Source organism: Cinclus cinclus, chromosome 8 (assembly GCF_963662255.1).
Source record: "Cinclus cinclus chromosome 8, bCinCin1.1, whole genome shotgun sequence".
Lineage (NCBI taxonomy): Eukaryota > Metazoa > Chordata > Aves > Passeriformes > Cinclidae > Cinclus > Cinclus cinclus.
In genome coordinates this window covers 19,848,083-19,863,744 of record NC_085053.1, presented here as the reverse complement: position 1 = coordinate 19,863,744, position 15,662 = coordinate 19,848,083, and the positions used below count along the sequence as shown (strand labels likewise).

At 46.0% G+C, this 15,662-nt stretch overlaps 3 protein-coding genes across 3 annotated transcripts; 2 read left to right on the top strand and 1 right to left on the bottom strand.

The window, feature by feature from the left end:
* Positions 1-71: 71 nt before the first annotated feature.
* Positions 72-4,721, top strand: EBNA1BP2 (EBNA1 binding protein 2). Its single transcript, XM_062497529.1, has 9 exons — positions 72-152; positions 236-319; positions 544-701; positions 1,479-1,602; positions 2,860-2,949; positions 3,177-3,252; positions 3,521-3,611; positions 3,924-4,104; positions 4,442-4,721. Exons 1-9 carry the CDS (start codon positions 72-74, stop codon positions 4,490-4,492), a joined length of 936 nt encoding a protein of 311 aa, XP_062353513.1. The 3' UTR covers positions 4,493-4,721.
* A 405-nt stretch (positions 4,722-5,126) lies between these two features.
* On the bottom strand, positions 5,127-8,182 carry CFAP144 (cilia and flagella associated protein 144). Its single transcript, XM_062497934.1, has 4 exons — positions 8,053-8,182; positions 7,291-7,350; positions 6,261-6,364; positions 5,127-5,231 (listed from the first exon to the last, which is right to left on the bottom strand). Exons 1-4 carry the CDS (start codon positions 8,180-8,182, stop codon positions 5,127-5,129), a joined length of 399 nt encoding a protein of 132 aa, XP_062353918.1.
* Positions 8,183-8,361: 179 nt separating this feature from the next.
* On the top strand, positions 8,362-14,640 carry PIF1 (PIF1 5'-to-3' DNA helicase). Its single transcript, XM_062497544.1, has 11 exons — positions 8,362-8,841; positions 8,914-9,220; positions 9,319-9,472; positions 10,020-10,134; positions 10,215-10,321; positions 10,706-10,845; positions 11,517-11,623; positions 12,385-12,472; positions 12,995-13,140; positions 14,074-14,265; positions 14,584-14,640. The coding sequence occupies exons 1-11, from the start codon at positions 8,362-8,364 to the stop codon at positions 14,638-14,640; spliced, it is 1,893 nt and encodes a 630-aa protein (XP_062353528.1).
* Positions 14,641-15,662: the final 1,022 nt, after the last annotated feature.

Sequence of the window (15,662 nt, the reverse complement as noted above, 5' to 3'; positions counted from 1 at the left end):
TAACCGCGGCCCCGGCGGTCCCGGAAGCGGCGCGCACGCGGCCGGAAGCGGCGGCGGCGGCGGCGGCGGCGATGGCGGCGGAGGTGGCGCGGCGTGGGTCCTTCTCGGACTCCGGCTCGGACTCGGAGGATTCCTCGCTCTCGGACTCGGAGGTGAGCCCGTGGCCGCGGTGGCCAGGCCGGTGGAGAAGGCCCGCCCGGTGCCGGCGGCGCGGACTGACCGAACTCTCTCACAGCTCCAGGAGGCCTTCGCGAGGGGCGCGCTGAAGCCGGGGCTCAACGTGGTGCTGGAGGAGCGGCCGAAGCGGCGCAATGACACGGTGAGCCGGGGCTGCGGGGGCCCGAAAATCCCCGGCACGGGCCCTCCGCTCCAGCGCCGGGTGCGGGGCGCAGGAGGCGCGGCGGGGCCGCGGGGGTCGGGGCCGGGCGGGCTCCGGTTGCTCTACGCTGCGGGGGAGCAGCCCGCGGTGTGACTCGGACCCTGAGCGGGTCAGCCGCGCGGATCGGCCGGACGGTGCTGTGCTAAACTGTGTTCCTTTCAAAGGACGGCCTGAAGCAGTGCCTGGCCGAATTCAGGCAGCAGCTCGCGTGGGTGGAAAGGCTGGATGTGACTCTGGGCCCGGTCGCGGATCCCGTTTCTCAGAGCGCTTCTACGTCTGATGCTGTTGACCCTGAGAATGATTTCCAGAGAGAAATGAGTTTGTAAGTGTCAAAAGAGATTTCACGTGTGTTGCAGCGTTTTTGGAGTTATGTTCCGTCAGTGTGCTACAGACTGCTACACTGGCTGTCACTGTGGTACTCTTGGGCCCTGTTATTGTACATTCGATGGCTCTGAATGTTTTCCAGAATAACTACAAAATAGTGCTAGTATATTTAACTGCCGTGTGACTGAAAAGAAATAATTTCCCTCTTCATAGCAGACTTCATCTTTTGCTAAAAAATTATTTTAAAAGCTCCTTGATAGCAGGACTAACTCTTTAACACAAGATATGGATTTTTCTTTGTGGGTTAGTTTTGGTGCTCTTACAGTTCTCTTGTTTTGCTTTGCCTTTTATTTTCTATCTTAAAAAAAATCTACAACTGGCAATAAGTGTGTATGTGCACGATATAAATATTAATATTGTACTGGCACCTAAACTGCTTTCAGTAGCACTGGATGTGCACAGAATGTTGATATAATTGCAGACTAATGCTTGCTAGATCCCAGTATCAGCCTGCTTGTGAGAGCAGTTTGTGTTAGCACTGTGAGGTGCCTGACGTGTGGTTGCAGAGCCAGTGTGGTGACAGGGCCAGTGCAGTGACAGGACAGGTGCAGTGACAGGACAGGTGCAGTGACAGGACGGGTGCAGTGGCAGGACAGGTGCAGTGACAGTGGAAGTGCAGTGACAGGACGGGTGCAGTGGCAGGGGACGTGCAGTGGCAGGGGACATGCAGTGACATGACTGGTGCAGTGACAGCTGGTGCTGTGCTCTCTCCCAGCTATCGGCAGGCACAGGCAGCTGTCCTGGAAGCCCTCCCAAGGCTGCGTAAGCTCCAGGTTCCTACCAGGAGGCCGGATGATTACTTTGCAGAGATGGCCAAATCCGACCAACAGATGCAGAAGGTACGTGCAATGAATGTCTTTCTTTCCTGTGTAATGTGTGTGTTTTAGCCTGTGGTAGGGATTGAATTTAAGGTGTGATGTGTGGGGGCTGACCTTCATCTCTTTTCCGATTCCTGTGACAATGATTGAAGTTTGAAACTTTGTGACAGGAGATTTTTTTGTTTAGGTATTTCAGTGCGATGTGGGGATTTTTATAACAGGTTGGATGATAAAGTAGAAAATCATAATTTATACTTTTGTCCTGAATGTGTTTAACATTAAAAAAGGAGAATTTTTCTTAGTATGTAACAGTGGATATAAAATCGCCTGTTTCTGCTCTTTATCATAACACTTGCAGTTGACTGTGGTGTTAATGCAATCCTTTTTTTTTCCTATTTAAGTATCACCTTTTGTTTATTGTCAGTGTGTTCTGGTTTTCTGTGATTTTAAAATGTATGTTATTGAATGAATCTGTTTTGGATAGAAAATTAGATTGGTGTAAAAAATAAGAGTTTCACACGTTTCCTTCTTGACTGTAGTCTGTTCAAAATGGAACTCTTTTGGTTTAGATTTGGAAAAAAGACTACACTGTATAAATTAAACAAACATGAGCTGGAGTCTAGTTTGAAGGTTCATGTATCATTGGGTCACTGTTTTGGTTTCTGATGGAACCTTTCTAGATAAGATAAGGAACAATAATTAACTCGTACTAAGGCTTAGGTCAATCCTGCGCATTACTGTTCTCTTCTTTTGCTGACTTTCATTTGAAGAACAGTTTTTGTCTCCTACTGTAGTCACTACACTGAGTCACAAAGATCTGTGTTGAAATCTTTGTAATTCCTCATAAGCCAGCATCCTTATAAAAATGTTTATGAACAAGGAGGGAACAAAAGAGATGTTTTCTTCAGGATTGTTGACTTTTCTTCAGTGCTTTACTTCTAATAATGCTAGAAATAAGCTGTTAAGTCTTCCTTATACACCCAAATAGACTGACAAGATACTTTCAGTTCCATTACAGCTCATTATAAGACTTTGTCTTCTGTTGTCTGAATTTTGTCTTCTTAGCCAGATTTTGGCTATAGATCAGTTCAGGAATTTCTGTAATAACTGTTCCTTGAGCTGTAAGGATGGTATGCCTTATAGGCATTATCTGATTGAGTGATGTTTGCTTTTTTACACTCATAGATAGTTCACAAATACTTCAGAACTGTAAAGAAATTATAAAATTCTCTTCTTTTGTGTTACTGATAAATTTTGTTTTTTCTATTCCCTAATTAGATTCGACAGAAACTTAAGAGTAAACAGGAAGCAATGGAAAGGTCTGAGAAAGCAAAACAACTCCGAGCAATGAGAAAATATGGCAAGAAGGTGAGAAGCTTCAAAAGGGACATGTGCAAAAGGATCTGTAACAAGAATTTAGAGCCCGAGTGGCAAGCTGAAAAAATGGGATTTCAGGAGTCTGGCTAAAACACACAGAATCTGTCTAGTCTCCTCTCTAGCTGCTCTGAGGGAAAACAGAACAAAAGATAGGATTGCTTCAAAAAAAGTATGGGACACTGCAAGGAACAACACTAACATTCTGCTTCTAATCTCAGGTGCAAGTTGAGATTCTTCAGAGGAGACAAAAGGAGAAGAAAAATATGTTGAATGCAGTCAAGAAATATCAGAAAGGTAAAGTCAACTTGTCTAAGAGAGCAAATGTGTAAGGGCAGTAGTGGTGTGTGAGCAGTGTAGGGCAGTGTGATGTGGTCACTGTGTCTGTAGTTCTGGGCCTTGAGGTTGGAAAGCTGCTGCTGCTGCTGTGCAGAATTGTGTGCCAGTGGCAGTGAAAAACCTCCCAAGCAGCTGTCCTTCAGTGAGGGTGACTTGTTGCTATTACTTGCTTAGACTGAAAATTTGTATTTTCTGAGGTGTAGTTGTGATGTCTTCACTCTTGCAGGTCTCTCTGACAAGCTGGACTTTCTGGATGAAGAGCAGACGTCATCTCAAGGGAATAAAAAAGGCAATGCAAGTCAACGGACAAAGAAGGGGTGAGACCAGAAATGAAAGCTAGATAAACATAGAATGTCTGATTTTTTCAGTCTTTTTAGAGGATAATTTTGGGGAACAAGAAAACTGTTCTGTTTAGTGTTAAAGTAAGTCCAGGGTGGCTTTTTGTCCCTAAGGAGAAGAAAACTATGGCCAAAATGGAACAGAGCCTTTAATGTGCCAATTTCTGCATCTTTGTTAAGAGGGGAAAGGTTTATGATGGTTGATGGGAGACCATGAGTATACATATGTGTGTCCTGAGAGCTTTCTGAAACAAGGAATGTAGGCAGTGATGCTGGTCGGTTGTTTTTCAGACCAAATGCCAAAAGACGATACAAAAATCAGAAGTTTGGTTTTGGTGGGAAGAAGAAGGGCTCAAAGTGGAACACAAAGGAGAGTTATAATGACGTATCCAGCTTCCAGTCAAAAGTGGCTCACAACAAAGGCCCAGGAAAAGGAGGAAGAGGAGGAAAAGGAGGGAAAAAAGCCCTTAATGTAAGTAAAATGTTGCATGAAAATGATCCTGGTTGGATAGGAAGCCAGGCCATGTCTGGCAGGGAGAGACCAGTGCATGATGAGTGCCTCCAGCATCTGGAAGTGATGCCCGTCTTGAGGAGCTAAGCATAATTCACTTACTAACAGAGTTGGGGACAGTGGTTTGGTATTAGCAGGAAAATAAGAAGGGGAGTTAAAAAGTAGTTTGCTACCTGTGGGCCAAAACCTCCCTCTCCAGATGTTCTGACAAATACTTTCTCCTTGGTATGCTCCCCAAGCTAGAACAAAGTTTGAGAACTTGAAAATAAAGATCCAAATCTGTCCTTTTTCTTTACAGAAGAGACCTGGAAAGAGAGCAAGGCAGAAAATGAAGAACCGAGCCCGCTAAGAGAACTGTGCTCCCCAGTGGGGTTCCTGTGTTTCTTTGTGTTGCAAGATGTGTTTCTGCTGTCATCAAGCAGCTAACTGTGGAGCAAGCTGGATGCCTTGCAGTGGCAAGGAAAAGTCAGTGGAAACCAGTGCCTTATCACTAAATTTTTCCCACTGTCTGTTTTGTTTAAGGGTTGTTTTCTACTTAAACCTCTGGTGTGTGAACGCATTAAATGGTTTGCACAGAACTATGTGTAACTCATGTTGAGCTGTTCAGTGAATGGTAGCTGGAGCCTGCCCTTTGTTCCCTTCATTCTGACAGTTTTTTCCACCACTGCTGTTAAGATAAAGCTGGTGACCTTGAGTTCTGGGTCATGTTGCCAATGTCAAAATAAGAAGTCTGAAGATTTTTGAGATGTTAGAGTGTTTTTTTTAGACTATTTGTGTAGATGGATTATAGAAACAGCAGTGAGACAAATACAGAGCCTTACAGATAGGTTTGTTTGTGCCACTGTTGTCAGGTTGCAAATCTGGACAGATTAAAGTTTTCTTTTTTCTGTTTTTCACTAGAAGTCTGCCAGACTTGTTACATAACAAGTAGGGCCTAACACATTAGATGTCATTAACATTCTATCTGTGCTTTTCCCCCTGTACTAGTCTTTAGACTTCTGTCCTCGTGGTGCAGGGTAGCCATGAACAGTAATCTCAGTTGTCCAGCGTGGGAAGTAGAATCTGATATCACTGTGGTCCAAAGGCACCTGGAAAACAAAAATGACAGTCATTTGCTTGTACTAAAATTATTAGTAGTAGTAGTAGTCCCTTCTGGGGAGAGTGATGCCTGGTGTTCTGCTGCTGAGAAATGTCCAAATTACAAGAAGAGCAGGGTACCAGTGTACTGTTCACTGCTTTGTCGTGGTCAAACCTGCCAAATAAGGAAAACTTAACAAATTGAAAAACATCATGAGTTCTGACTCTAAAAATTGAACTTGTTTCCCTACACACAAGTTCACTTGCCTCTACCCTGCCAGACTAATCCCACCAGCAGTTCCTTAATACCATAGTGCCCAGCTGGGATGTCTGTCTCTACCCTTGTCATGAGTAGCTGGTTTATTTGATGTATAATATGAAAAGTCAATGAAGACTGTCTTATTTTCTTATTTATTTTAGTTTTCTTTATAACCGGCCTAAATTTGCCTTTCTCAAGACACTAATCTGCAGTCACTCATCATCATAGTTGTTTGTCAGATATGACTGATGTCTCAGGTTGTTAACCATATTTCTTTTCCTCCTGTTTATTCAAACTTCCCCAGATGAATCCTCACTGGTGTATCTGCTTAAGTTATATTTACATGATTATTAATTTTATGGTTCTGCTTGCAATTTGTTTTAAAGATACTGTTCAACAGCACGTTTCTTTGCACAGTACTTCTGTATGTCACTTCACATTGCTCACTACACCACTTCTCATGGCTGAATGCTTTAATGAACAGCCCTGAGTACACCTGTGGCATTTGGCAGTGTGCTGTCACTGTCACTGTATATGTTTTGCAGTCAGGTTTCTCAAGGGAAGTATACTGCTTCTCAGTTCACAAGTCTGTGCCAGTGTGAAGAGTCCTCTTAGGTGTAAATTTAAAAAACTTTAAAAACTGTTCTGTGAACAGCTCTGCTCATTCCCTGTAATTTCCTTGTTTGTCACAAATTGTTTTCCTGTATGAGTATGTTTCAGTGTGGTAGGCTTGACATCTCTGAATCTTGTAAAGAGTTGAGTCTTTAAGTATCCTACTCACCAAAGGTGTTGTATGCCAGCCAATTTCTTGGCTTTCAGTCTGTGGCTTTGAGTATTTCCTTCTTGGCACCTCTGCTGCACGGTGAAGAAGATTCAGGAATTCATCTGTTTTAAGAGACACAAATACAAATGAAAGTGTGTTTAAAAATCAGTCACCTGTGGACATGTGTTAGAATAAGACATCTTAATAGTGTCCAAGCAACAAGAGCACCAAGGGTAGAGGCAGCCTCTGTGCTTCTGTGAATATTGTCAGAATGCATGGTGATGTTTCTACTTGAATATTTCCTGAGGAAGTTTCAAGATTTGCCTGACAATACTGTCCTTTTAATTCTGGTATCCCTGTCTGCTGTACTGGAGCATCTTTTCCTACACCACATCTAGTACAAACCAGTGCTCTATAACAGTTCTCAACTTTCTCAGTTGCCTGAGACCTACAGCCTTTCCCTGGTTTGGTTTTCTACCCTCCCCAGTCCTTGAATAGAGCAGGCCAACCTCATCTGACCCATTAAGGTTTATAGACAAAATTAGCATGTTAGAAATAAGGGAGCAGCTGCCATTAGGGCTCTTGTTCCCAGTGCTCTAATGTAAGATTAGGCAGTCATTTCAACAGTTTAACCTGTGTGGTGGTTAGGTAGAATTTGCAATGGCAGGCAACAGGTATATACAGAACATGCTTCTAGATATTTTTGTTTTCCCCTGGGAGGTTTAGATTATCAACCAAAATTTTATAGTATTTATATAAGAAATTTTATATATTTTATAGTTTGTATATGTTTTGATTTAAAACAAATATCAGAGCATAATTGCATGGATGCAAACTTTTGCTGAAAATGGAAGGTAATGGGAAAGGGCCTTAAAGTGGAAAAAAAACCTGCTTTACAAGCAAAAATCATAAGTGATTGTAAGTTTAACTTATACAGTCACAGGAGTGTTTCCACATACGTGATATTTTAGACTGATTACAATTATTAAATCTTATGTGTTAATAATTTTCTAATGTAGTTGTCACAAGCTTTTCAGAGACTTCTTACCATCTATTGGCTCGTGTATGTTCTCATGCCAAGCCATTGGCTTCCTGGCAACCATGTGAACTGGAAATAAATGAGACAGGTGAATGACTTCAATCACAGCCAGGTATAGAATATGTACTATTGAACTGCACGTGCATAGAAGAAAATGAGTTAGAAGTACTGATAAATGACAAGTTCCAGGAAGGGAAGGGCATTAAGTGTGCTAAAGGCCCTTCAACAGGATGCTGCTTGTGCTCACCATATCAGAGTCCCACCCCACCCAAGGGGTGGCCTGCAGAGTGCCAAGCCTCAGGAAATAGTTTTGCTTTGTTTTATTGTAAAACCTAGACCTGAAAGAATCTACTCACGTCACCTGCCTGTGCTAGCACAGACTGCGAATTGGCAGGTAGAAAGCACATCAGGACCTGAAGGAACACGGTGTAGTGTTGGGGCCCTGTACCCCATCTTGGCTGTGTATTTACACCGAATTTGCAAGTTCCACATCCTAAAAAGTTGCCTCACTTCTACGTGGTTACTAAAGGCACAATCTGGGCAAGCGGGTCATGTCTTTGTCCTGTCTCCGAGTGTGCAGACCGGTTCCTCAGGCAAAAGGAAAGCGCACCGGTTGCTATTTCCAGCTTTTACCCTCTCACTGCCACTGCTGCCGCACTTGGGTGCAGCTGCTTGTCCCTGAGCGCTGCGGGCCCCGGCCCCTCCACTCCCCTCACGGCTTGTCTTGCCCCAGGGGCTTTACGCCAGTTCTCTGTGGCCGCGAGGCCTCACCGGGACGGTGGGGGTTCACGGTGTACTGCGTGAAGAGCAGCTGCCACTGGCGCTCCTTCTTGGCCCGCTCGGCGCGGATGCGGTTCTGCAACGCGTCCGGGGGGTCCCTCTCCCCGCCCCGGGCAGCCATGGCCGCGCCGGCTCCGCGCGTCCCGCGGCCTCGGCAACGCCCGCCCGCGGCCGCCGATTGGCCCGGCCGGCACTCCGCCTCGCGCCCCTCCCTTCCCGCCTCCTATTGGTCGCCGAGTTAAAGCTCCCGGCGCTGATTGGCGGTGGCGCACGCGGCCCGTTCGAACGGCCGGCGGGGCGATGGAGGCGGCGGAGCTGCGCTGCACGGCGGCCGTGGAGCAGCCGCTGCCGGGGGGACTCGCCCCGCGCCGCCGCGTCATGCGGGACGCGACCGTGCTGCTGGGCCGCAACGAGCTGCGGCAGCCCGTGCTGCGGGTGGCCGGCGGTGGCGCGGCGGCGGCTGTGCTGAGCTTCGTGCTGGCCGGGGACGCCGTGAGGCTCTTCACGCGGTTCGCGGGCGAGGGGCGGGCGGCGGTGCGGGTGGGACCGGACGGCGCCCAGGTGCTGCTGTCCGACTGTCCCCCGGACGCGCTGCGCCGCTTCCTCCGCCTCCTGCGGCTCAAGGTGGCCTCCGGGCCGCAGGACGCGCCGCGCCGCCCCCGCCTGCTGGAGCGGCCGCCGCCGTCCTTCTCGGTCATCAGCCCGGTGCAGGAGCGGGACGTGCTGTGCGGCCCCGGCCGCCGCCGCGCCGGCGAACATCGAGGGGAGAGCCCGGCCGAGGTGAGTGCAGGGGCAGGGAGCGGCCCCGGATAGCGGCCCTGCCCTGACAACGCAGCCCCGCCTGTCCCGCAGGCGCCCCGCGCGGAGAGGCGGCCCCCGGCGAGGCTCTCGGCGGAGCAGGAGGCGGTGTTGGGCGCCGTGCGGAGCGGGAAGAGCATCTTCTTCACCGGCTCGGCAGGTGAGGGGCCCCGGAGACTCTCCTCGGCTCCCCGGGGAAAGTCCTGGCCATTAACCTCTTGCTTCTCCCTCGCAGGGACTGGGAAGTCGTTCCTGCTGAAGAGGATTGTGGGCTCCCTCCCTCCGAACATTACCTACGCTACAGCCAGCACCGGAGTGGCGGCTTGTCACATCGGTGGCACTACTCTTCATGCCTTTGCAGGTGATGGCCTGCCCGACAGCGAAGGGCTCGGAGCTCTTACTCCCTTCCCAAAGAATCAGGAGCATCCCAAAGCATTGTTTTTTTTTGTCCTGTGACAGGGATCGGCTCTGGGAAGGCACCGCTGGAACAGTGCATTCAGCTGGCAGAGAGGCCAGGGGTGCGCCAGCATTGGCTGGCCTGCCAGCACTTAATTATTGATGAGATCTCAATGGTGGATGGCAGGTTCTTTGACAAGCTGGAGGCAGTGGCAAGGTGAGCAGTTGTTAGGTCAAATTAGCAGAAATTATTTTCCCTAAACTTCCAGTCTGCTTCCTCTATAGTTTTGTGAATGGATGCAAGGCAGCTGCTGGTACAGGACTGTAAGAAAGCATGAAACCATAGAATCTGGGACAATCTTTACCATGAGATAGGTTTTGGTCATGTCCACTCCTCAGTCACAGCTATGGCTGTTTGGGTTGTTCTCTCCATCTCCTGAGCTAAGTGCTGTCTATGGAGCTGAGTCCAGAATATACAGCTGTGCCCAAAAGGTCTCTCTTGGCAGAGAGAAGTAGCTGTAGTATAACAGCCATTAAAGAACCCAGACTGGTAATGACCTCTGGGGTAGGTAAGCAAAGCCAATTTAATGTCTTGTATTTACATTGCTTAATTATTTGTGCTCTTCCAAGGCAACTGGGTATAAATATCTTTCATTACAGGTTGTCTAGGTTTGAATATACTGACAGATTAAGAAGTAACTTCTGAAACCTGACTATGTCCAGATTCTGGAGGACATTCAAGACTTCTCTTCCATCCCTTTCAGGGCAGTCAGAAAACGGGATGAGCCTTTTGGAGGAATTCAGCTAATTATATGTGGGGATTTTTTACAGCTACCCCCAGTGTGCAAGGCTAATGAAGAAATCAAGTTTTGCTTCCAGGTACAAAACTATTCTTAAACTCATTCTCATATTTCAAATCTGCCTCTTTTATAACGAGAGAATGATTTTTTTTTTTCCAGGCAAAAAGCTGGAGAAAATGCATCCACATAAACATGGAGCTGACTGAAGTGCGGAGACAGTCTGACAAGACCTTTGTCTCACTCCTCAGTGCAATCCGTCTAGGCAGGTGAGGAGAAACTCACATCTCCTTGTAATCCCTGCTCCCCACTGATGGAGCAGAGGAAAGAGCAGTTTTTCACTTTTCTGTCCTCTGTCAGGACAGAACACCTTAGTTAATGTAGACAGGTTTCACATATGCTGCTCTGGTAAGGAAGGACAGTTCCTAGGGTCCCTCCACAATTTCTGTGAATTCAAAGGATCCTAAGCTGGCAGTGGCCAGGGCAGGGCTGGGGTACACACTGGCTCTGCTCTCTGGCTTTATCAGGTATCTTTCTCTGTCCTACCTGGAGGCCTGTACCTTGCACAGACTGATCTAGCTGTGTTGAGGTTAGTACTGCTCAAACCTGTTCCTGATCTCTTCAAAGAAGAATTTCCTTTTCCTGGCTACCAGGTGCACAGAGGAGGTTACCAGACAGCTGATGCAGACCGCTGCTCACAAGTCCGAGCGTGATGGGATCCTGGCTACGAGGCTCTGCACCCATAAAGATGATGTAGAAATAACCAACGAGAGACGCTTGCAACAGCTGCCAGGTGAACTTGGAGGAAACTGCTGGCTTTGGGGCTGAGCTCTGCATGGATGCAATGGGGGTAACTGGGGTGTCAGGTGGAACTAGTGTTCTGTCATGTACAGCAGCATGAGTTCAGGCTCTGTGTGTTGGAGTTGAGGTGTCTAGGGAAAAAAAAAAATAGTTTTTTGTTCTAAAATCCACAAAATCACTATTTGGTTTATAAGAGACAGCAAGTTCATTGCTTGCTGTGAGGTAGGGTGGGTAATTTATTGTCTCTGCACCCCTGCTTTTTCTTTCTATAGCATCTTAGGCCATGTTCTATCCAGCCATGACTTGAATTAAAGGCTATTTAATTTTTTGCCTCCCTTTCTGGCCCTTGGATTCTTCCTTTGTCTGCTTTGGAAATCTGGTGTTGGTAGTGAGTGAAACTGTTCAAAATGGTGGCTGCTCAGCTCTTATTTATTGCTGACCTTTCATTTCTGTGCCTTTTCATGCTCAGGAAGTTATATAGGGAAGAGAGGCTATAGTGAGCTCTCTGCTGTTGGATGTGACAAGGTTTGTGTGAGGATGTCCTAGCAGCACAGCAGAATGGATATTAAAAGAGGAATTAAAATAAATAAATGCTGAACCTTCCCATAATGCTGTGTAGAATGAGTTCAACAGTTGTAAATTGTCTCTTTCTTTCCCTAACAGGAGAAGTGCATGTGTTTGAGGCTTTGGACAGTGATCCAATGCTAGTGAAGTTAATTGATGCTCAGTGTCCTGTGGGTGGTAGAGTTGAGCTAAAACTTGGAGCTCAGGTAAGTGTGTGTACATACACGTGTGATAGACCAGATCAAATGGCAAAGGAAAACAGGATAATCAGAGAAATGTCTAGAGTAGATTAATATATAGAATGCAAATTCAGTCTAGAATGGCTATGCTAGGGCAACAGAAGACTCTATCCCAATCTTTGTATTTTTTCTGCTTAGAATCTTATCCAGAGAGATGAGTTCAGGTCCATGTCTTGGGGTCAGTGGTGGTTGCTGTGAGTTCGACAGACATGTCCAATCAAATTTAGAAGCTTTCCAGTAGCAGAGAGCACAAGCAGTCCTTGCCTGCAGTCTCAGCTCCAGGTGCAGCAGCCCTCCCTACCTGTAAAAGTATGGATGACACAACTTGCCATATTTACTGGACTGGGCACCTAGCTCTGAGCTGGGGCTGTCAGAGTGGAAAGGATGCAGGATTGTGCTTAGTAGTAGCACTGTTTGCTTTGAAATCTTGTTTCTTAGCTGTTCCCAGAATCTGTATGTGCATAGGCTGGTAATACCTGGCAAAGGGGAAACTGCTCCCTGGTTCTGAACTCACAGCTTGTGCTGTAAAATAATGTAGTTAGGAATCACAGGAAGGAAAGGCTGTGAAATAATTCCAATTGAATTGGACATGGTGCTGCAATAGGCAGGATAGGATGATCTGGCCAAATCTGCCCAATGTGCTTATGCTTCCTGGCAAGAAGTTTAGCTGCAGGTAGCTGAATGGGCTGTAGAAGCAGTGCATTAAAGATTTTTCTTTTTCTCTGTAGGTGATGTTAGCAAAGAATCTGGATGTGTCTCAAGGGCTGGTGAATGGGGCAAGAGGTGTTGTTGTAGGGTTTGAAAGTGAACAGAAGGGTAAGTAAGCCTTTTGATCTTTTGTCGAAGGAAGTGGAAAATAACAAAACAGTATGTCATTGGTGGCTGATGATGTCTTAATTTTGTTTACAACTTGATAATAATTTGAGGGAAAGCTGAGAGATCTCTGTGAGCTTGGGGCTCTCATGAGCTGTGATGTCATGCACTGCATCAGCTATAGCTATCTGTAGGCCTCTTGTGTTCTGTATGTAAATGTGTATGCTCATTTGAGTTTCCCTTTTGTTCTGTTGAAGCAAGTTTTGATGTATTTTTTTTTTTTTCTCAAAGAATAACATTCTGGTACCTGAAGAATGTATTTTTCTCTGCATCTCAGCTGGTAAAATACCTGCCTTTAATTCTCCTGCCTAAGTCAGTGTCAAACATCATTTGAGGACATGCTATTAACTGTCTGTGGATTTAGGTTTAGCTTAGGCAGAAAAAAGGTGCTCTTAGGCTGCTGACATCCTGGCTGTTGAGTGTCAGGTATATATCCCAGTTTCTTTCCTGCTCCCATTCCTATAGGGCTGCCTAAGGTGAGATTTCTCTGTGGGGTCACACAGCTCATAAAAATGGAGAAATGGATCATCAAAGGACCATCAGGGGTTCATCTGAGTCGTCAGCAATTACCTTTAAAATTGGCATGGGCCATTTCCATTCACAAGAGTCAGGTGGGTGTTCTTGTACAGAGGTCTATGGACTTCTACACCATTATAAACCTTATTTCCTGGGTGACCTTGCATTGCTGGTGAAACAGGAGGGGAAGCTGAAAGGCCCTTGTTGGGGGGAACTCCAGAATACATGTCTAGCTGCAGAGAGATAGCATCTCTTTTGCTTTTGGGGCTGTCGGTACTACTGGGGTTTCCTTAAGGGCACTGCCATCTGCAGAGTTGGTGTTGGACTACAAAGAAGCATTATTTACCACTGTGGTCTGATGACAGTAGTGTTCTCCTGAAAGCATGAGGAACCCTGAGCTCTGCAGTGCAACTGAGGAAGCTGCTGGAGCCCCAGCTGTGCTCTTTGGGCTGGACTTGCCCTTTGGTTATGTGCTGTGGGGATTTTTTCAATAAAACTTTCAATGTAACTGTGTAATATTTTCAAAGTTCCTTCCTTTCCAGTAGACTTCGTACTTGATAAGTACTGGTCTTGGACACCTGTGGATTTGTTCCCATGCCACAGTTTAAACTAGGCCATGCTATAAATTCTGCTGTACCTGGGACAACCTGTGAGACAGGGTGGGCCAAGCCTTAACCAAACTCTCTCTCTCAGTGCCAGAGGACTGCTTGAGAATGGTGCCTGCTCTAGTAAACTACTAAGAGTGAAATGAACAGTATTTCTTTCCCTGCTATACTGATTAGGTGGGATTTATGGAGTTTCACACGAGAGCCTCGCTTAACATGGAGTTATTTAGTGGCTCCTACTATCTACTGGAAATTTCCTGACAGTGGAAAAATGTCTTTGCTTTCTACTGATTCCCTTTTTGAAAATCAAAACCTTTTACCAAAGACGGTACTGTGGATAGATTCACAGGCCAGGTTAGTGTTGATACATCACAATGTTCTCATTTGTTTGCCCTGTAACAAAGTTCTCTGTGCTTTTGATAGGGCATGTCTTTGGACTGTGTGGAAATCTCCCTGTCTCGTGTCTTTGAAAGTGGGCAGGCTTATGTAGCCCTCTCCCGAGCCCGAAGCCTTGCAGGTCTCCGTGTTCTGGATTTTGACCCAAAAGTAGTGAGAGCTGATCCTGCTGTGCTGCAGTTCTACAGACAGCTGAGACATCATCAGCTTCTAGCCCAGGTAAAGAAAAGTCTTGCGCTAGCAAAGCCTGCCTTGTGCAACCAGGATGAGAGATGTGGGCACCAAGATGTTTCTTTTTCTTCCTAAGCAAGATCAACGCTTATAGCTGGCAGGAGAGATGAAACTGCAGGGAGGGCATGTAGCAGGGCAGCTCTGGGGAACAAAATATCCACTGTAGAGTTGGGGTTGTGTAACATACAATCTCTGGGTGAAAGGATGGGCTGGGATTTTTTTGATCCTTCTCTTGCAGTAAAGAATGAAGAAGTGGGCACAAAAGACATTTTTGGTACTTTTTTTTCTTTTTCTTTCTCCTCAAAGGATTCACTACATACTCATTCAGATGCTGATGAGAAGGAGAACTGGAAGTGCAACTGAGAATACTCTTTTGGTTTCTGTGAGGTGTCAGCACATACTGCTGAGATGCAGCGATCTTGTTGTGTATATTTGATAACACAGACAAAGTCAAAGGAGATTTTTTAGATCTTTGCTTCATTCAGCTGACTCAACATACGTAGAACTGTCCCCACCTCACATTTCTGCAATTTTGAAGGCTTCTGCAGACCCCTTCTGAGCCCCCAGCCTTGAGTACTTCTGTGTCACAAATGCAAATCAAGCAAACAAAATGAGGAGCAAGGATGTGCCTGAGGGATGTTTCTACAGGTCTATCCTGTCTGAGGGACCTTCCTACCATTCTCTCCTGCCTGCTACTTGTATTTTATTCTCTGCACATATAGACTGAAACCTGTGTGCCTTTGTTCAAGTATACCACTGTTGAGAGATAGAAAGTGTGTCTCCTCTTTGCTGGGATGGATTATTAATAGGAGCTCCTGACACAGGGGAAAGCAGTACTAAAAATCTGGAATACCTGAATTGCCTGCAAGAGGAGAGCTGTTCCTGCTGCCTGACACCAGGAGGCTTTGTATAACTTCTTCCACAAACAGAATTGTCAGAGTTGCACTTTGCCTGTTATGCTGATACATAGCATTTTTATTAGTCTGTTGCATACAATGAGGTGATTTTTATAACCTTTTTTATGAGCTGGCACTACTTAAAAATAGGAGGAAATCTTATAGTTCCATAATTATGGATATAAGAACTGTGAAAATTCCTTACCCCATGAGCAAGAAGGGGCTGAGAGGAGATGGGTGCTGGTGGGACCCCCTCTTGTTTAAACACATGAGGCTCCCATTCAGATAGGGGTTTCTCCAGGAAAAAATGTTTGACTAATAATGTGGAAATTGAGTGTGCAATAGAGTATTGCTAAAGACAGGTGAAGTGAACTGTAACTTCACTTGTTTCAGCAAAAGCAGAGACAAGCAGAGCTAATGTACTGTCTTCTTAATAAAGGAGAATCTTTGGTCTTTGTATTTTAGCACTTTGCTTTAAGCTAAAGTAAC